The sequence below is a fragment of the Falco punctatus genome (assembly GCF_963210335.1).
Source record: "Falco punctatus genome assembly, chromosome: 11".
Lineage (NCBI taxonomy): Eukaryota > Metazoa > Chordata > Aves > Falconiformes > Falconidae > Falco > Falco punctatus.
The window spans coordinates 10,288,454-10,310,272 of NC_137591.1; the positions used below are offsets into that span (position 1 = coordinate 10,288,454).

The window sequence follows — 21,819 nt, forward strand, 5'->3', positions numbered from 1 at the left end:
ACCGAGCCCCGGCGGCTGTCACAGGCCTGTGCCTGGGTGCAGGCCCTGACCGAGCCGCGAGCGCTGTGAGTGGCTCACGCCGCGGGACATCGGCTGGGAAAGGCCGGGGCCGGAGCGAAGCTTTAGCATGACCGGGCCCTGTTGTGTCGGTTTATTTTGAAGCCGCCGGCAGCCGCCGCCATTCTTTCCCCCAGGCCCGGCGATGGCGGCGCCCCGCGCTGCCATGGCAACCCGCCGCACTGCGCCTGCGCGCCCCCGCCCTCCCGCTGACCGTTTATGACGCTGCTGGTAGTTTTAAATCCCCTGCGCGCGCGCTGGCAGTTGGTTCCCCCCGGGTGCGCTTTGATTGGTCAAGCGAGCCGTTTCCCAGCGCGCGTCGATTGGGTCGCAACAGGGAGTGGGGGCGGGAGCTGAGGCGGTTGTGCCTTTTGATTGGCTGGCGCGGTTGGCGGCGGGGAACGAAGGGTCGGTTGTGTGCTGAGGAAGGCGCCGAAGTGGGGCGGGACGGGTCCTGCCGCGGCGGGAGGCCTGGCGGTTGCTGGTGCCTCCCCGCAGGCAGTGCGGCGGCAGTTGGGCCTTGGGGAGGGGGTGTCACTGGCTGCTCCCCGCCTCCCTCAGGGGACGCCGGCAGCCCCCTTCGGGTGCCCGGTGGAAGGAGGGGCGGTTGCGGGCAGGCCCTGGGCTCAGCCCCGTGCCGGCGCCCCTTGGCAGGGCGGAGAGGAGGGGTCAGAGCTGCGGTCGCCCTGCATGGACCCCGGCCCGGATCTGAGGTACCCGCTCGGCGCCGGGGAAGCAGCTCTGGGAGGGTCCGCCGTGCCCTTCCTTGTGGGATGAGGGGGTGGGCATCGCCCCCCGGCCGTCGGGGCACACGCCAGGCCCGGTGCTGCGCTGCGGCTCTGGTTATAAAGAACCGTGGGTGTGGGGGGGGTGTTTCTGACCCGTGCTTGCCAAAACCTAGTAAAAATAGTGAGGCTTGAAAAAAGTTTCCCCTTTTACAAGCCTAGATTTGGGACTTATGTTTTTGGGCATTGCCCTTTTAATGACAATTAGTTACCTGTTGCTGAAAACATGAGAGCTGCCTAGAGTACTGCCTTCAAAATGAAGTTCTGTCCTGGGAACTTAAGGAAATGCAAAGAAAGCAGCTTGGCAAAGTTTGACGCTTCAAATAACTACAAAGGAAGTTCTTGTTTATTTGTCAATAACTGCTGAGATGTTTGCTGAATGATATAGACTGTCAAATGTTCTGTATTTTACTTAAACATGGTTTAGGCAGCTCTTAAAAAATGTAACACTGCTTGTGTAAATAAGTTGGTTTGATTACATACTAATTTCTTAAGGCCTCTTTGAAGTCTAATTGCAAGTTTTGCACTATATTATTTCAGTTAAGCCAAGGCTTTGTTTTAGAAGTCTTCAAAGCCTAAGTGGATTGAATGCTGGCTTTAAAAAGTGACTTAAACAGGGCTTTTGGGAGCTGATCTAATGTTTGCTAAACCAAGATTTTCTGAGTGTCATGGGAGTTTCTAATGACTGATAACCTTTTCCTTTCCTACAATATATCCAGAATGCTTTTTCTTGAGCTTTATCTGCAAACTTGTATTTTAGCCTACACATCTTCCAAGACTACATAAAGGAACTGACAGGTGGCAAATGAAAATTTTGCATTGACTTTGTAGTTCATATCCTTGACATCTTCAAAGGACAAAGTTGCTACTTGGTTGGCCTGGACTTGAAGCAAAAAAAGTACCAATGGTTTATATATCCTATTTGTTGTTTTTCTTACAGCATCACCCCTTTGTTGCTTCTTACAAAGTATGTTTGGAGGTACTAAACTAATCCATTTTCCTTTTTTATCTGTGTGATCTTCTTCCCAGATTTGTTCCTGAAAGGATGGTCCCTTTCAGTTTCCCTTTGACTAAGCGTGCACTTTGGGACCCAGTCCCTATGGGTAATGTCATTGGCTCACATATTACCTATTACAGGTATGAATAAATTTTTTTAAGCAGCTAAAGGTTAAAATAAATTAAGAATTATATGATATGAAGCCACATTTTATATTTTGAGTCTAGTGTATGACAAGGCACAAAGGAAAAAGAAATGGCTCGTGTGTTTCTTTTATCGGGATTTTCATCAGAAAGATCTGAGTTTCCCTTTCTGTGGTGTAACACAGTGAACTGGGTTGAAGGTGCCTCAGTCAAAAGTAACTTAGAATTTCTTTCCATTTCCTTTGCATATGGAAACATGTAAAATTAACTGCATATTTGTAGTTTTCTTTAACATGTTTTTCCTGGTCTTTAAGTATTTACAGAGAAAAACTGTTTTCACTAAACTGGATATGGATAGTGTGCTTTAACTAAAATTTAAAACTAAGTATTTTGGTTGCTTCAGGAATCTGGATTAAAATGCAGAAAGTTCTGTTCATATTTTTTTTGTTTAGAATGAGTTTAGAGGCAAATCTGAAGCACTTGTGAATTTCTAGGGTAAGATATTCCAAATCTGATTTGTAAAACAAATGGAGGGTAAAAATAGATCCGTATTACTTAAATGGGTATCTTTTGTGTCAATATTACAAAAATCTTACTGTAGTTATTTGAGCAAGTGTATGCATATATGTGCATATAAGGGTGGACAGCGCTTACGGGTTAGAGAGGCCTCTACTTGTACTTGCCATATAATGTTCTTTGAGTTAATATTAAAACCTCCAAGTTTTAACAGAGTTTAAAATAAATTACTTTTATTTTTATGGAGGCATGTAGTTAATCTTGAGCAGGTAGGGTATGTGCCATCATCACAGTATTCACATAAACCAGTAGCTTTGCTTTCAAATTTGACCTCTTTCCAAGTCAAAATCCGATAAGCTATCTCAATCTAAAATAATGTTAATGTATTTACTGCCCTAGATTCCAAACTTGCTTTTTTTGACTAAATGGTGATTTTATAATTGCCTCATCTTTCTGCATACTTGCATTCCTGTGTCATTGAGCCCAGTCTGCTGCTACTTTAAGCATCCACACTGAATATCTTGCTAAAATTAGAGAATACTACATCAAAATTAGTTAGACTTTTTGGCCTATTCTACTCTTTAAACTTAGGAGACTTTTTAGAGTTTCTGTGATTTGGTCTTAGTGTTTCTAACTTCTTCCTCCTGCTATTAAAATAATACCCTTGTGTTCATCTCTAGTTCTTGTGACAACGTTGTGCTTCAGATGAAGAAGCTCTTTTCCCTCCTTACTTATTCTCCATAGAAAAGAGCTCTTCTCTCTCCTTGCTATTTATTCTCTATAAGAAAAAAATGTTTCTCCTCAGGTGTTTGTTTGCTGGGCTAGTCAAGCCAAAATATTCTTGTTGAGATGATCATACGGAGCATTCTGTGGAGCTGCTTCAGTTAAAATATGGCTTTCTTGAATATGAATAGTTGGGGTGATGCACAGACCAGGAGCTAAACTTCCATTGGCATTTTATACGATGTTGTTAATTCTTACCTTTTTATTCTTTAGGGCTTTGGGCTATTTCTGTATATTTTCTTTTTAAAGGACAAAAAAACCTCTGGACGCTATTACAATATAACAAATACTTTTTTGAAAAGCATTAAAAATAATTTAGGTCCTAAAATTGCTTGTCTCTTTTTAGAAACCCAAAGTTATCTATGATGGAGAAAACCTTGCGACTTGCCTATCGCCATGCTAAGCAGAATGAGAAGAAATTATTTTCCTGTTTTTTGCTTGGGACTCTTGTGGTAGATGAAGGTAACTTTAAACATCAGATAGACAATATTGGTTGGTTGGTTAAGCTGTTATCAAGGAGCCTGAGTTGTTGCTTGTGGACTCTAACTTTATTTATTTTAAAGATGGGGAAGGCGTAACACTAACAATAGACCGCTTTGATCCTGGTCGAGAAGTTGCTGGTGGATCGGGCAAAATTCCAACTGCATCTGTCCCTGGAGACTTTTTGATTCCATGTACAATTAATGCCTGGGGACCTTCTTCAGATAACATTATAGTTCACAGTGCTGAAGATATCAGCATGGCGTTCAAGGTAGGCAGCTCTTGGCAACTTCTGGGCCTCTTAAGCAATAAACTGTCTTCTATGCAGGAGACTGGACCATGCACAGGGCTTGATTTCCAACAACCATAAATTTCAAATACAGCAAAGTTGTGGCTGAAGCTAGACTAGTTGATTGTGTGAAATGAGCTGCTCATGTGTCATTGAAAAGTGTATCGGAAACAATATCAGTTAGTCTTCACAGGTGTTTAGGCATCACACAGTCTTTAATCTTGAACTAAAATCTTGCTGTCTGACCGAAGTTTTTTGGTTGGTCTGCCCAGTAAAACCAGCAAGGCAACAGGGATTGCAGCAAACTTGCTTAAACAAGAAAAAACATTTTTTTCTTTCAAATCTATCATGAGTAAGTTGCAGTATTTGCATAGTTGTTGATCAAGTGTTGCTAGGCAAGTGACTTGCAAGAAAGCATGTAAAGTCTGTGTAGGTTAGTAGTTACAGCTGAAACATGTGCCTGTGGCTTCTGTGCTCTGCTGTAGACATACAACCTGGTAAAAACACCTTCCATTCCTGTAAATGTTTGCCTGTAGTTGTTGTTTTGTGTATTTTATAATATGAATGACGTTTGCTTCACATCTAAACTTTCTCATGATGGTACATCCAGATGTTAAAATATAAATTTCTTGAATGCAAGTAAGAAAACTTGACAGATCACCTTGAGCCTTCTAGTTGCCTGTTATTTTATGAATTTTTATACAATTTGAGTAACTCAGGTGTTTTAATACATTCTAAATCAATACTAAGATATGCATAGCTTAATTTCATGTGTATTCTACATTATTCATTGTATTCAGTATAGCCATGAGCTTTGACGACCTGGGTTAATAGCTTTTTACACAGTGCCTATGGCAATAGTAGCTATAATGAAATTATTTGAGTTCCTAGTGTAACACAACTTGAATCATGGTAGCCATATGAAGACAATTTGGCGTATTTAACTTCTTTCTCTTTTCCCTACTTCTAGGGCGTGCAGCACAGCCTGTGCAGTAAAGAATCACTGGATCTTTCTAAACTGCTCACTGTTAGAGCTCACATTGTTTTCACAGAAAACCTGGATAATCTACATTTTACTTTTCACTGGGCTTCTATTACCACAGCAAATATCTTGGAATACACCCCTGTGAAGTCTGTCCCAATTATTCCCACAGCCCTAGCAAGAAATTTGAACAGTCCTATGAATATTGCACAGGTTCAAGGAACTTATAAATGTGGGTGAGTAAAGGGTGATGCTAAAACTATCAAAGTACCTGGTGGTTTGTTGCATTTCCTAAAGCAGGTTGGTAGGCAAGATCTCAGCTAGTGCTTTGCTTTTCAGTAAAATAACTGGCATAAAAATAACATAACTTCTTGTATTTGGAGTAAGTTAAAACATTATAAACAAGAAATGTGGGTGGGGCAAAAAACTAGTTCTGTAGTTCTTGCTTTTGACTTCAGTAGAAGGATCTTCCTACTGGGGCAGGGGACACACCTCTAATTAATGTAATAAATATAAACAGCATCCAACTTTTTAAATGGTATCAGTGCTTGCCCTAGAATGAAAATCAGATTAATATGAACCAAAGCTTTTTCTGTTAATCATGCTTATAAGATGGTATTAGGGAATCGTCATTCTGATTGATAACTCATTTAGTGAACTATGGATGGATCAGGGGAATAATTTGAAGCAACTGAATATCATTTTGTTTGGAGAGAGACTTTGTGAATGCTTCTCACAAATTACTCTTCAACTTTAACATGCGTTGCACTTCTGGATTTGTTGTGAATACCATAGTACTAAGTAAATTTTGTCCTTGATTATTCTTGGATATGAAGGGAATTGAAAAGCTGAGGAGTTGCTGTAAGAGTAGAGGAAAAACGTTTTTGAATTTTTTTTCTGACCTTTTTTACTTAACAGTATTTTCTGAACTTGTATTTGTGTCTCCAGGATTTTTTCTGAAAGACTGCTGTGCAAAAAACTAATAAAATGCCACCCTCTGCTTTCTTTCAGCTACCTTACTATGGACCAGACACGAAAATTGCTTTTGCTGCTTGAGTCTGATCCTAAGGCTTATGCTCTGCCATTAGTTGGAGTGTAAGTGTTTGGCCCAGTTTGTACAGATTAATACACTTAGTGATTTATGATGTATTTGAGGGATTACGTGGTGGAAGTTTGGTAACAGAACTGTCTCTAATAGGACATTTCTTTTCACTTCTAGTTGGCTGAGTGGAGTTACCCATATCTGTAGTCCTCAAGTCTGGGCCTGTTGCTTGCGATATTTATTCAGTTCTTCAATTCAAGAAAGGTAAGTCACTTTTATCTGTAACATATAGAAGCTATTGGCTGACTAAAAGTGTATTCCACAGAAATGCATGGCAACATGGGCTCTGTTCAAACATATTTGAGGGATTTCAGTGATTTGTATGTTATACAGGAGGTAAGGCTGTCTGTTTTAAATGTTCTTTCTGGTTTTGACTTGTGTCTTGCAATTTTTCTGTGACTGAAGTGTTAGAAAGCTGGGCTGGTATCTCAAAGACAGAAGAGGGTAAACATTATTATCATTAAGGTCGCTAACATTATTATCATTAAGGTCGCTGTATTTTAGCTTAAATAAGAAGCAGGAAATAGCAGTTTAAACAGTGGTGGGGTTTTGGTTTTGAACTTTTCTTATGGGTGCTTTCTTTGACATAAGCTTTCTCCGTGGTTGTATCTGACCAACATATTGAAGCATATTGATTTGAAGCTAATACTGTCTTCTTATGACTTCCTGCTAAATATTCTGGGTTTATAATTTTTGCATTCTGATTTTTTTCTTTTTATTGTGATGTTAGTAAGTAATCATTCCTCATCCTCTATAAATCTTTTCACTTTTAACATTTGCCAAGTTGTATTTATATGGAAGCTGGAAGAGAGTTCAGGTGTTTATAATTTAAAACTGCTTTTCAGGTAAATGAAACTTCAAAATATGCTGTATGCATAAGAATTTCTTCTGCTTGGCCACACTTGCTTTTAAATTATTAAATAAAACCACATTTGGTGAACAAATGGGTCTGTAATTACAGAATAGACTTTTTTTCCCTTAACAATTTGAATATGCCCAAGATAAGAGCCCAATTAGATTATTAGATAGGCAAGTTAGATGCTTGACTCTCATTAACTTTCCCTGACTCCATCTTGGAAGTGTATTAGGCAGATTTGATGAACCATGCAAACAGAATTAACCTCTGCAGACTAACTGCTTGATCTGTGCATCAGACATTTTTAACTCTTAAGTTGTAAGTATAATTTTGAAGTTACGTGTGAATACATTTTTCAAGCATCTTGTTTCTACTGCTTTCTCTATCACATCTATTATTTAAACAAAAAACACACACACACCCCAAACAAGCACATTACAAGTGCTATAAAAAGAAAAATTGTTCTGAAATAGTACTGCCTCTTCCTGGAAATGTACATTATTTTCATTATCCTTGATCTTTTGTGCTAAATGTTAACTGTTGTTACTCACTGTTCTCAGCCTGTGAAAAAAAAAAGTTATAATTTTTCTTAAAAATAAATCTTTTTGCTCATGAGCATTTCTGGAATGTTTAGGGGTAACTGAAGCAATAAGTGTCTCTATAATACATCTTCAATTGAATGGAAAAAAAATCACAGTATCATTTTTACAGATGTTTTCTTCTATGCTTTGATTGATGTCTTCCAGGAATTCATTTAAAGTACTAAGTGATCTAGAAAGTAGACAAATTATTCCCTTTGCTCTACTTTGATTTGATTCTTGCATGTGGCATCAGTCATAAGTTTGTCTGCTCTATCTATAGCACAGTACCACTCAAAATGCAGTGATTCACCAGTTTGCTAAGCTGTGGGATAGCCTGCTCAGTACGTTGAGAAACTAGGGCCTTTTTCCTATTTCTTGTTTGTTGATTATTTTTTTTTTTTAAGATGTGGGGTTTTTTCTATTTTAGGGTTTTTTCAGAAGCTGGGAGTTTTCTTATTGTGCTTTATTCATTGACACACAAGGAACCTGAGTTTTATGAGTGCATTCCATGTAGTGGACAGACTGAACTGGGGTTTCGGATCTTAACTTGCAGTGAAACAGTACACCTCTTCAAAGTAAGTGGCTTGGTTTCCTACTGCATCATGGTACTTTAAAATTTGACTATTAGTGTAAGTACTTCAATCAAAACAAATTATAGTGACTCCTTCTTTAAGGAGTTTGAAAGTGACGTAGCTCTAGAAAGCTACCTTTTTACAGTGATTACTGAAAATTCCGTTTGGCTCTCAAATTGAGATGTGACCTCCAAAGTCAGTGACTGGGCCCGTTTCTGCTAGCACTAAGAATTTGCCTTTTAAAATGTAAAAGTGCTGTGTTGGACTTGATTAGTGCTCTTTCTTACCAGTGACCTTTTAACTTTATGAGCAGACATTCTAATTTCCTGTAGTGTTTGTTAATCTGGTATGCTGTGTGCATGCTGGACATGTCTAACAGCTGGGATGGGTGGTGCACCTTGGTGCTTTCTGGAGAGCGAAGCCAGGTGTTTGTGCTTTGCTTGAGCTTGAATGCAAAAGCAAATTCAGTGGTTAACTGACCTGCAGATATCTTGCTGCACCATAGTAAGAAAGCAGGAACAATTTTATCTTTTGTACAAAGTAACTGTTTGAAAGAATTTGATGATAGAATGTCTGGGAGATAACTAATGAGGTTTGAGGAAATCCTAGGAAATCTGGGTTCCTTACATGTACAAGCCTAGGAAAACAGAACCTGAAGTTGAATTGTTAATTGCTTGATAAATGCTCCTGTGCTCTGGCAGAGAAGCAGCTAGTGTAAAGTGTCCTGTGCTGTTTACTCCGTTCTCTTTCCAATTACATTTCCCTGTTCAGGGGTGCCTTCCACCTTTCGCCTAGGTACAGCTTAGCTTTCTGAAGATTACAAGCCTCTTGACAGGTGCTCACTTCTCTTGTCTCCAAGACTTGCCCAGCTGTGGTGTGAAACAGTATAAAAACAGTTGCTGTTTCCGATAGTGGTGGAGGCTTGTGGAAGAGTATCTAAGCAGTTACAGCAAGGAAGCATCTGCTCATGGCTATAAATAGGCCAGCTACTTTACAGAGTAGCAGGGGGAACAGTGTTAAACAGGAAGGGAAGTTACATACCTCCTTGTAGTGGTGAAAGATTTGAGAGTTGAAAGTAGAGGACAAGAAACAAATCATCAGATATAACCATCCTTAAAACACATGTCCTTGGGAGTAGTGCCTCGGTGATTAAAAGTTGAAAGTTTCATGCTTCACAAATACAGAAAATTCCATTCCAGAATGTTGAACCTTCAGACAAGAGCTCTATCCAGTTTGAGTTGAGTGCAGAAAACCAAAATGCAGAAACTGAGTTCTTCAGCAGAATTTGCAAGAAACTACCTATCGGAAGGTAAATCTTTCAGATGTCATTTATATGCAAAAATTAAATATTTATTGGATGAGGGTTTTTTGATCTCTACTGTGCCAGGTGTCAGTTCTTGCATTAAAACAAACCTTTGTTTATGCTTTTGTTTATTTCTGGAGTTAATAGTCTTCAAGTAAGGCAACCGAGCTGACCATATTCTAAGAGAAAGTTCTCGTAGTTCTACTCTTGATACTGGTGGTTGTAATTTATGCAGTGGGTGTTTCTAAAAGGGCTTCCTTACTGATGGAGCTTAGTTCACTGTATTAAGCTTTCTTTGAGATCTGTCCTTTGAAGCAAATCTCTAATTGAAATCTAATTAAGTTGCTAAAAATTCCTTTTTCCTTCTAACTTTTCAGAACTGTGAGACCTAAATAGGTTGAAACTTAATGATTTTTAAGAACCTGACTTATTCACCAAATTTTTATCAATGACTATAATGGCCTTTATTTTCCTTCAAATGATATTACAATCTTTACTGTAGCACTCCCTGTCTTTCTAATATAAATCAGTGCTTTGCTGTTAGAATGTCACTTACAAGGTGTGTATGTCTGGGGGTGTGGGGAGGGTTAGTATCTCTGCCTAAAAGCAGCATTTGTATTTTCACTCTTTGATTTTAGAACCATATGCTGTGTGAGCTCCCTAGCTAACAAGGGAGGAGATGTATAGCAACTGCTACTTGACAAAATTATGCTGATACTACACTGTAGATGGCACAGTGAAAAGCATGAAGACCCATGTTACTGCTGCCAAATCTGACGAGCAATCATTTTTAGTTTGATTTCTGTTGGTTTTAGTTCTCCCCTAGGCTGTTCACCCAGCAAGTTGTCAGCCAGCGATCATGACTCTGGTGTAGAAGATGAGGATTTATCCCCCAGACCAATTCCAAGTCCTCACCCAGTGAGTCAACAGGTAACTAAGTAAATAATTGTTTTGGGCATCTCAGATGTGACACTTAAAGCAGCAAAAATCGTTGTAAGGGGACTGGAGAGCATAAAGTTTCTGTCTCAAAGTGCTAGCAGGGGAAAACAGAACTGAAGAAATGGACCAAGAGTCATAACTCCTGCTCTGGTTAACCTGCCTTTTTTCCAGGCTTATAGACACTTCAAATCCTGTATATGCTAGCATTTGGGAACAGAGATAGTGGTTCTACTTGGGGAATCTTACTGCCATTAAATGGAAGAGCCACGGTGTTGTGAGGCAAAGACAGAGGCACCAAACTTTCTTATGTATTTCTGGGTAAATCAAATAAAGATCTGCTGGTCTGTCCTCTTATACTGAGGCATATACAAATATAATGAAATAGTAGCCCTCATACTCCATAGGTCTAGAAGGATGTGACAGTCGTGGATTATAAAATAGGTTCTGTTGCACATTATCTAAAGGGTCAGGAATAAACAGAGAGAACACACAGTCTACTTCCTGAAGGGGAAAGATCCATACTCTGAAATGTGCGCCAGGATGACATGGAGCATTCATTTGATAGACATGGCTATTATGCTGTATGAAAGCAATTTTGTCTTCTAGGAGTGATCCCAGCGATCTTGCTGCTTTTTCTATATCCGGATTCTCCAATCTTTAGGAAAATATTCAATGTGTAGTTGGTTTGGCATTAGTAATGGTCATATATTGATTTTAAATTAAAACATTTTCTTTGAAATTCTGCATGCGAAGAGCTGGAAGACAGTATTTTAAAATGATCTTAAACTTGCCTGTGTAATTGTTCCTTCAGATTACCAGGATCTTTCCTTCAGTTCCTGAACTGTCGCTTGTTTTGGACGGGAGTTTCATAGAATCAGGACAAACCTCTAAGCCTATGGGGACTTCAAATGTTAAAAGTTTACCCTCGATGCTACATCAGCCTATTAAAAAGAAGTGGTGCTCAGGATCTACCTGTCACCCCACTCAGCACTCTGAACACAAGCACAACTTTTCTGCTAATATGGGAGACCCCTCTTTGAGGCAAATACCAAGCCATTTAAACCAAAAACTTCTGACTTCAAGGCCTTCCAAAGGAAAGCAAACTCTACTACAGCAACAGATGCACTGTAAGAAAGCTTGCCCGCAATCAAGAAAAAGTTCTGGATCTTCTTCTCCATCAACCCCTTGTAGTGGACCTTCCCCGGATACATCTGTGCATCACCCCAGAAAGCCATCAGAAGGACTTGTATTAAAGCCTGATGGAGTCGCACAGCAGGGAGAGCCTCCAATTAGAAGAACGTCAATAACCAGTTCCAAGCAGCTTCCTGCTGTTACACAGCCAGTCCTTTACAACTCTGCTTTTTCACCCCAGAGCTGCAGAAGACCACCAGAACTGCAGGTGCCAGTTCAAGTGCCACCTTGCTGTCCAGCCAGCGCATGCAGCTGTCAGTTTCCTGCTTCTGTCCAATATAATCTGATAAACTCCTGGCAAGGAATTGGTAAAATAAGCCCCAAACATGGAGTGGAAATCCAATCAGAGATGGCTCAACAGAATCCATGTGCAGTGCTCCATCAAAATATCATTTGCCCAAATATTTGCTGCAATCCAGGATATACCACAAGCAGCCCTATGAGATATCATGGGGAAATGGGAAGCTGTTCTCGTGACAATAGCTTATCACCTGGAATAAGACTGCCTTCAAGTGCAAGCCCCTCTAGTCCGCAGTTTTGTGCAGCCCACTCACCGTGCCTCCACATGCCTGCTTCTAAAGCAGGATCAGATAATGGAATGATGGGATTATCTCCAGATGCATACCGGGTTCTTACAGAACAAGATAGACAACTCAAATTACTTCAGGCTCAGGTTTGTGGAAATGGCAGATTTCTTCTCTGCCCTCTTAGTGATTATGCTTTGATAGTTCCCCTGCCAAAGGAATTAAATTAACTGTTGTTTATCCTGGTTGGAACAAGAGAGCCTATCATGCCAGCTGCAGTTTGGGGATGGAGGGGAATCCTGATTAGTTCTGCTAATTGGTGTCCCTTAAATTAAAACTATTTGATTCTTGCCTAATTAAATTTTGCATTCATTTTTAATGTATTTCCATAACATGAAGATTTCCCTTTTAGCAGACTGTTTTAGAATGCAAACTTATACACCTTCTATATAAATGTTTTCATATATATGTGTGTATATATATATATGCATGTCTATGTCAAAGAAAAAAAATTGTTTCATAGGCTATATATTTTGGAATTATTGTAAGCATACAGGTGAGGTGAAGCACAGGACATTGTCGTGTGTTGCTTTGTCCACCTTCAAGCCTGCAGCTTCCTGAGCTATTGAGGCTGTTGCTTTGAAAACTTCAGTTGTCTGTCTGCGGCACGCTAGCAGGATTCATCAGATGTTTGTTGCTGCACTGGAAAATTGGGCTTTGGTGGTCTCGCTAAATTTTGTTTTGATACCAAGTTTCTCCAAAGTACTGACCTCTTGAGTTACACTGCTGGCCTGGTGTTTTGCAGCGTATGATTTGGGGCTGGAGAGCCAGAGTTTACATTTTGCTGCTGGTGATGAGTAATAGGAATGGGATAGTTGCTCATGGTACAAATTTTTCCTGCTTAAGCTAGAAAATTATAACTAAAATATGCTCTAGCTATAGTTCCTGTTTGTAAAATCAAGTTCTCAAAGCATGGGTTGTGCATAAGAGAGGGAAACCTCTCTTTATTGCGTAAATACAGCATTCACCGTTGCAGCCTTTCTCCATGGAGCTGTGAACTACTCGGTGAACAGGGTGGGTGCAAACACTGAAGATTGCCTGGGCAACCTTAATTTTATCATTTAAGTGCTTAGTTTTGCAATTTAATATAAACTTGTTTTAGCATGGTGTAGGGACAGTTGGCATACAAATGCTTGGCTGGTAAGTCGGTAATAGGCTTTGTATCTGAATGAAAGGGACAGAGAACACTTCCAACAAATGCAGTGCAAATAGGCTTTACTCAGGTTGTCTTGGTGTAGTTCTGCCAGCATGCTCCTCTTCTTTTCTGGCTCTGCCAACATCAAAATTGATGTTCTGATTTATGCTGCATGCACTGCTGAGAACTGGAAGGTTATCAGATTTCTGTGGCAACGCAACCTGGATTTGGATCTTGGAGGAGCCCAATTTAGTAATTCACTTTTGCCTATTATACTTTTATATTTTATTGTACAAATAACAACATTCTGATAACCGTTAACAGATCCAACGCTTGTTGGAAGCACAGGCTCGTCAGGCTTGTTCCTCTGAACCCGCTGCTGCAGTTAGCCGTGCTCTACAGCCTGAGAAGGAAGGGGACCTTGTTTCTATGGAAACACAGTCCTCGCCAGGTTCACACGTGAGGAAAAGTGTGAGCGTTGCTGTGAGCACAGGTAATGTTTTATTCTTTAAAAATAGAATGGCGTCACTTTTTCTGCATGGTTTCCATGATTTGTTTGGGCACAGAGGGAATGTTTTGCAGAAATGCTGAATATATGCAACCATGCACCTGGATACAAAACCCAGTTAAGTTCTCTAGTTGTTACTTGCAAGTTTAGGCTGGAGCTACTCTTGTCTGTGGGCTGCAATGGCAGTGATTGCCATCACTAGAATTGTTTTTACAAAAACTTTGGAAGGTCTTCTAGTTTAAATTGTGCTTTCCTGAAAGAAAAAATACACTACTTTTTTTTTTTTTTATTTATTTTTTATTAATACTTTTCAAAACAGTGTAATAGCATCTGTCCCATCTGGTATTCTTTTAAATATATTATTGATGTTTTTCATAAGCCCTGCATTTACATGCATGGAGAAAAGCCTGTATTTGCTTGATTTCTAGCAAGTTACGCAGCTGTGTCTGTAAAGTTACATATTGATGTATTGGTTCCTGTTAAATCCATGGAAATATTGTGGTTAGTCTGGAGGAAATTTTCAAACTGGCTCAAGGTCAATGCGTTAAAATGCTTTAATACAACCATTTACTTTCATCAAGTATGCTTTGGAAGAAAGTAGGACTTGAACAATGTTTTGGCAACTCTTAGCTGAAAAAAACCTGAGTGTGAGGAAACTATTCCTCTAGCTTTACAAAGCCGAGGGGTCTCAGAAGATAGTAATGACTTTCATGAAACAGGTATATCTCTAATTCACTTCTAGGTGCTAGCCTATTTTGGAATACAGCCTCAGAAAAACAAGATGACTCCGTACCACAAGGAAAAAAAGAGGATGAAGAGATTTCCAAGGAAGACATAAGCATTTCAATTAATGCTGAGCAAGATACAAGTAGTACAAGTATTGCTTCTTCCTTAAAGGTGGTTGACATGCCCAGCTTTGTAGACAGTATTCATCTTGTGGAAGAGGGAACTAATCAGAACACTCTCCAGTAAGTAATAAGAAATGTCTTGTGTTCACATAATAAGCTAAACTGCCTTTCATAAGTTACTACTGGCACAATTATTTTTTTCAGGAATTATAAATAGTCACCTGACTTCAGTTGTTGTGTTCTTTCCCTTCTTTGTTTTTTAATTATGCTTTGAATTGTACAGCTCACCAGATGACAGTTGCCTTTTAGAGTATGCATTTATCAGTCATGCACGTTTAGCTAGCCTACCTATCAGCAGGAGCTGATGGCAAAAGCCTTTAACTTGGAAAGCATGTACGGTGCTGGCAGCACTCCCTTTCTTACCTTAAATCCTGAGGGGGAAAGGGGACACTGCTGTAGTCAGTTGTTTTCCTACAGTGGCTTTTACCTGTCAGCATTCAGAACCCTTTCAATTCTGAGAGGCTTAGGATGAAGGGTTTATGATTATGTGACTGTTCCTTGAATTTTCACTACATTTTACACTTGTGTGTAGTGAATACAGGTACTAACTTCACTGCTGTTAACATAATTATTTTTAAGAACAGATTCTTTATAGTGCAATGACTAATCTCAAACTAATTTGGGAAGCAACTCTAAAAATATTTTTAATTATCTATATGGATGTTGTTTTTACACAGGCAATAGCTCAACAATTTAACACTTTTAACGATCTAATATTCTCTTCAGTATAAAAAGCAGAAGGAGGCAGAATACCCTTCCAGTTAAATTAGGTTTTGAAAATAATCATATTGGGAAATATGATGGTAATTAAGCTATAACTTAAATATTCATAGTCCTTGACTGAAGTATTATCTGCAAACGTATACTGCTACTGTAAATGTTACTGATTCAAATCAGTGTTTTGAACATTGTACTTTAGAGACATGCCATCTTAAGGTTCTCTCCAACTTGGATTCATAAACCTTTAAAATAGCTGTATAAGTACCTTATAGTGAGAATGTAGAGCATCACCCAGATTTCTTTGAGGAGGAGGGGAACATTTTTAGGAATGATGAATAATTGCTAGTGTAACAGTAACTGATAACCTACATTGGCTATCTAGTATGTGACGTGATTTAAATCTTATCGCTTTCAACAGAGGCAATTGATCAGTTGAGTTCTGAAATTCCCTTATCTTACACTTGTCTCCTGAGGAGGAACAGGAAGGGAGAGGAGGGTCGCTTAGGGATCTTTTGGGGATGATAGTACTACTGATATGTCTGGTCTCAAAAGGTTTATGCGATGCACACACCAGCTGGTTGAAGGGGATGCAGAGCATCACATTGTAACTCATTCTAAAATATTTACCCTTTTTATCTGGAAACTTCAAGATAGATTATGGTTCCTCTTTCACATGTGCTATTGAGAAATATTTCAACTAGGTGTTTGTTCTGAGTTCATGATACTCAGTGTGCATTGCATATGTGCATACTTGTAACAGTGTCTTTGAGACGTTTTTAAACTACCACAGAAGTCTTGTTATCCGTTACCTTGGTAAAAATGGCTTTTTGAATAACTTGTGTTTCAGAACATGTGGAAGATACTTATTCCTGAAGGCTTATAAGTGTCCACAAAAACAGAAGACCAACTCCAAATTTTGATTAACTTTAACTTCATCTGCTTTAAGGTTAAGTCACAGAGAATTACTGAATTTTGACTAGTCCAGAGAAGCCATGGCCATTTCCACATCATCATTTCAAAAAATACTTTGAAAAAAGTAATTTCACGCTGTGAGGTATATTTTGTCAGTCCTCAAATGACTTTTGAAAGGAAATGACTGCAGAAAGGAGCAAAGCCTCAAGCAGTAGACAATGTTACTGCTTGAGAAATGTTGGGATCTGTTTCCAGTACTCGATTTTTGTCGTCTTCTGGTGTTCGTGAAAAGATGAAATGCATGCAGTGATACTTGTGCTTCTCCTGTTTGAAGAAAATACCTAGCTATCTCGGTGTTCTCTTCCAGAAATGGAAACGTTTCCCAAGCGCTTGTTGGCAGCTCGTCCTTGGGAGGGAGCATTAGCATGTCTTTACAGACAGAGCCAACGGAGGGAGCCAGCAACCCAGCGGTGGTAACAAGTGAGCAAAACCCGGAGCCACCCACCTCCTTGCTGCCTCCGCATCCATCAGAGGATCAGAAGCTTTACCAGGACTTACTGGTAATTCATGTAAATGGGATATTCTGCACCAAATGCAACAGTCAAAACGGTACACTGCTGAAGTCATTTGGTATTGGCACGAATGAAAATTGCGTGCAGTTTTCGAGTTCCTGTGTTAAGCTCTACAGAAAAGCTCTAAGTTTGTGGCTCCTCATTTGTTTTTTTAAAGTTTAAGTGGTTATTCTGTACTTCACTCTTCCATGCATACATGAAGTACTGTCAAATAATAATTCTTTAGTTCAAAGATAATGTCAGTTGATAAATCCCCAAATTAGTGCCCTTTAAAGTAGCACAGCATTTTACCTTCAAGTCCCTTAAAGGGAAGATACTTTAATCTCAGTATGTGATGTGTTTAAATTCAGAACGGACTCTTACAGAAAGCTTGAAATGTAAGATATTCCAGTGTTTGACTACATGGCTGTAGTTTACGTGATTGCATCTGAATGAATCTGATTTTGGCTGCTTTGTTAGAATAAGCTCTTGACCCATCTAGCTGAATTTTAAGTTTCATAAGAATAAACCAGGATTTCGGGTTTTGACAGCACTTGCATGTCATGATGTCTTTGTCCATGTGGTCTCTCCCTGCCTTTTTTCTGTAGGGCCAAGTAAATCACTTCCTAAAGTCCTCAGAAGAGCAAGATCGCTTGCCTGTAAAATCAGGATTTGTTAATGGTGATAGTCCTAAGTATCAGGGTATTAATGATACAACAGAAATGGCTTCAGAGACAGACACGGGAGTGGTGGATAAAGAGAGTGTGATTAGTGCGACACTCAAACAACTGAAGAGTCTTGGAGTGACACTTGATTCACCAGGCAAAATGAAGAAAAATACCCACAAAGTGGAGAATGCCAGGTAAAATAGTGGCTGGTTTGAGTACTAATTTGCAGATCCAACCAAAAATGAAGATTGGCTCAATGATTAAAGAGGTGGTACTGTGTTCACTGCCACTGGGCAGTGTTTGGCAGCTTGATCCACATTTCCTGCAAAGATGAAACGCTGGCTCATGCTATGGGTATTTCTTATATTATGGGTTCAAGAGCTCTGCTAGCAAAACTCAGATTATTTAAATATAATGCAAGTAGCTCTAGCTCTTGGAGCACCTGGTGATTCTTAAAGTATTTTGCATGCAGTAGCACACAGTTCCCTAGAATAATAACGAAGCTACTTGAGTAATTTCAGTCCTTTGGGCTATGTCAGAGTATTCCAAAGAAACAATGGACTTGGGTGGGTGAATGTTAAGCAGCTGTGTATTTTCTCACTGCTGCTTAACCCTTGTCTTGCACTTCACCAGTGTAAGTGAAATTATCATGGCTTTGATATATAATCAAAACTGGTTCTGTCCTAATTGCTAGTTATTGTGAGTGCTTTGACTTGAAACAGAAGGATAAGCAGACGTAATTTTTGAAGAAGGTGTTTGAGGCACAGGAATTTACTTACGTAGCTGCTTAGGCATAGGCTGACTGCCTGGTACAGCTTCACTTTTATTCTTATTGTCATCTTGATGCTAGTGTATAACTGTTAGAGAAGACTAATTAGGTATTTTTTTTTATCTTCAGCTACGTATCAAAAGCTGTTTCCAGTCATACAGTTTCTAAGATATCTTCTCTCCTCACCTGAATCTCATCAGGCAATTTTCTGGAATGTCTGGGCTACCTTCTTGGCTGGAGAGTCTGTCAGTGTTCTTTGAATGTCAATAATATGCTAATAAGTGAACCCATAAGACAAAACTGGAATTCTTGGGGTTTTTTTTCTTCAGACTTGGGGAGCAGGGTGAGGTTCTTCCTTCTGCCATTTTCATGACTAATAAACAACAGAGAAAAGGTCTACAGCTCAGTAGGGAAGGAAACAACAGTGCAACTCCATAGTGTAATTAGCGATTGTTCATCTGAGCCAGGAGTTTACTCCTCCCTAACTCCAGAATCTGTGCTTGGTGAAATAGGCAGACTCAGCCTTCAAGATGAGGAGTTTATGTGTATGTACTAAATGCACTGGTTTGTAACCACTACCAGTGTACCAGAGCTTGTCCTTCCAGTCTTTAAACACCTAATATATGCAAGGAATTGGTATACCAAGCAACAGAATGAATGAACATTTCCCTTACTGAAGGATGTCTTAAAAAACTAGAACCTTGCAAGCTTCTGGAAGCAGACAGTACGTCAGAGTTTCTGTGAAACTCCTGGAATTGGCAAGCGTTGGGAAAGAGATTATTTTTGGTCTCTCATTGGGCTTGTATCTTTTATCTAGATAGAAGTTCTGAGTTGGATGGCAGCATCTAGAGTCTTAGGATCAGAGACATATAACGTCACATTCTCTAGTGAGACTAGACCAAGAGCTCAAACCTGCTTTAAACCCAAAACCAGCTCTGAAACCTACTAGGGGCCGGTTCTTCTTCATAGAGGGTTGTGGTTAGTATTGAATCAGTTTGGGGGTGGGGGGTGTGTATCATCAGTTCTCTAATGGTGTGTAGATACTGTCAGTGTGAGTAGCTGGAGAGCTGCCTTTTAGTATGTGTAGAACGTATGATCTCAGAACGAAACAGCCTGGTTGAGCCTGTGGTGTTCAGAAAGAAGGAAAAATTGCTACAGTGGGCAAAATTAAATTTTCAGATTGTATTGTGAAATGCATACTTTTCCTGTAATGCTAAAGTAATTTTTTGATGCTTTATTTCAGCATCTTAGCATGCATAAATCCTGAAGCAGTGGTTCCTGGACTAAATTATATGTCATTTGCCAATGTCAGCATGTGTGGCTTAACTCCTAACGTTGTTGATTTGAGCATGGAGGCAAACGCTATAGCACTCAAGTATCTCAGTGAAAATCAGTTATCTCGACTTTCTCTCAGCCGCTCAGGCCAAAATCCACCTGCAGACTTCTCTTTCCAAGATATCTTGCATGCAAATATGGACAAGAGCATGGTGGGTCTAAGCTTAATTTCACCAAACAATATGTCTTTTGCAACTAAGAAGTACATGAAGCGATATGGGTTGATACAGGGCAATGACAGTAGCGAAGATGAAGAACTACAGGTTCAAGATAGCAATTCTGATGCTGTCAAAAGTGAAAGTATGGTGGACAAAAACTGTACCCCTGTGTTGGATGGCTTCAACCACTGGACTGAACTATCCAAAAGAATTGATGGAAGACTTCCCATTCATCTAAAAAGTCACAGCAGAGAGCTGACTACTAATGTTTCTCCACCGGAATTAAACAGCCCTATATTAAGAAATATTACAAGTGATTTTTTTCCTCCCAGAGCAGATCAAGCAGATAAAAACTCAGTTCAGATTTTGAAGGATTTAAAATCCAAAACCAAATTGTTACCTGGGAGGGTTGAATTCACTGAACAACCTGGCAGGAGGGACAAAGGAGACATTCAGGCCTGCCCTAGAAATCTGCATACTCCAGCCCTTGAAACGTTAGACCAGTCGAACAGCATGAATTCTGTTGGCACCATTCTTGATGTGAAACAACTCAGGCAGTTGCCAAAGTTGTTCTGAACATCCCCTGAGAGGGCTGACAGCCGCTGTTCAAATCTGAGAGGGACCTCTCTGTAAAAGACTACAGGAAACCAAGGATTAAGCTATCTTTGAAGAGGTCGCTCTGTTGTAGCAATGTGAAACTTTCAGAACTGAGTTTTCAGCCCAGGTTGGGGGCAGCCGCCTCTAAATGTCTGGTTGGGTCAGTGCTGATCAGCATTGAAGGACGTGTGCACTTTTGTTTACAGTTAGGTGTGATTTTAAAGTATCTGAAAGGTGGATGAACTTGAGCCCAAGGTGTACTCTTAATATACTTTTAACGACAAAGGTTATTTAAATGTTCTTCTGTTGACTATTTTGAAACACTGACTTTTACATGTTGGTGCCAACTGTGAGCCATCAATACTGTGTGTGGCAGAGCAGGGGTAACAGAGCTAAAGCACTAATTTCTAGAAATTTGCTGAAATTACTGGATTACTGTGTGGGGGCTGTGTCTGGTGGGAAGGGAAGTATAACTGTGGCTTTATTTTGCATAAAATTATTTTGAATTCAGCCAAAATGGCACGTGTAACTGTATCATGAAATCTTGGAAGGAATTTGGAAAAACTAGCACTTTTGAAACTTTTGTGATGTTCTTAATTTTTTTTCTGAATGAATGTTTTGTATTTATTTAAGAAGTACATATTTCTCATAAAGGTCAGAGTTTCCATTAAAAAAAAATAAATAAATCTTCAGTTGTCTGTTGTAGCCTTTATTTAAAGCATATGCCACGTTGTTTCAAATGGCTAACTGGGAAGCGTGAGGGTGTCACTTGCTACTGAGCTCTTCAAGAATTCCAATACTGGATGGTGAGGTAATAACGAATAATTTATTTCCTTTGTTCTGTATTAACATAAAAATATTCTTCCATTGAGCACTACAGTCTATTTATTTAGTGAAACTGCCCTTTTCCATAACCCAGCGATAACTGAATTCTTCAACGTGTGGAATACTGTCATTTATTGTTTGATTCCATTTCTGCTAAGGTTTTGTTTTCTGATCAGATGTTAGGTGTAGTAGGTGTTTTTGTTTCCTGTGTGTTGTCAGTTCTGTAGTAACCCACTGGTGCTGGAAACCCCAAATACACCCAGTGCTGGCCAGGACAGCGCTGCTGCCTTCGCCGCGGACATCCGCAGACAGGGCTCAGCCAGCGTGACACCTCTGCCCTGACCTCCTGGTCTTGGAAATGAGACACCAGCGCTGGAAGTGATAGTTTATTCCCGTTCCCACTGCTCGTGACAGGAGGACAGTGTGGAATGACAGTTGAGCCATCTGTTTTCTCACTGGCCCATAGAGAGAGCATCAGCATGCTTTAACAGGAGTTTGAACAAACTTTGTTTCAGTGATGGCATTGTCTCAGCAGTTCAGCTGATGGCGCTGACCTTGTCTTTCCTGCTCCAG

At 39.8% G+C, this 21,819-nt stretch overlaps 1 protein-coding gene across 1 annotated transcript; it reads left to right on the plus strand.

Annotated features, from left to right (window-relative positions):
• Positions 1 to 16: 16 nt before the first annotated feature.
• On the plus strand, positions 17 to 21,103 carry STIL (STIL centriolar assembly protein). Its single transcript, XM_080407645.1, has 16 exons — positions 17 to 770; positions 1,872 to 1,979; positions 3,628 to 3,743; positions 3,845 to 4,032; positions 5,021 to 5,268; positions 6,044 to 6,127; positions 6,252 to 6,338; positions 7,999 to 8,146; positions 9,343 to 9,452; positions 10,262 to 10,376; positions 11,197 to 12,249; positions 13,620 to 13,788; positions 14,546 to 14,771; positions 16,711 to 16,903; positions 17,503 to 17,756; positions 19,575 to 21,103. Exons 1-16 carry the CDS (start codon positions 748 to 750, stop codon positions 20,398 to 20,400), a joined length of 3,948 nt encoding a protein of 1,315 aa, XP_080263771.1. The 5' UTR covers positions 17 to 747; the 3' UTR covers positions 20,401 to 21,103.
• Positions 21,104 to 21,819: the final 716 nt, after the last annotated feature.

What these genes read in the sequence shown, in the direction of transcription:
- STIL (XM_080407645.1), top strand. Translation starts at nt 748, where the DNA reads ATGGACCCCGGCCCGGATCTGAG. An exon ending in AAGAAACTACCTATCGGAAG is followed by an intron (nt 9,453 to 10,261) that starts GTAAATCTTTCA and finishes TGTTGGTTTTAG; the next exon opens with TTCTCCCCTAGGCTGTTCAC. An exon ending in GAGCGTTGCTGTGAGCACAG is followed by an intron (nt 13,789 to 14,545) that starts GTAATGTTTTAT and finishes ATTCACTTCTAG; the next exon opens with GTGCTAGCCTATTTTGGAAT.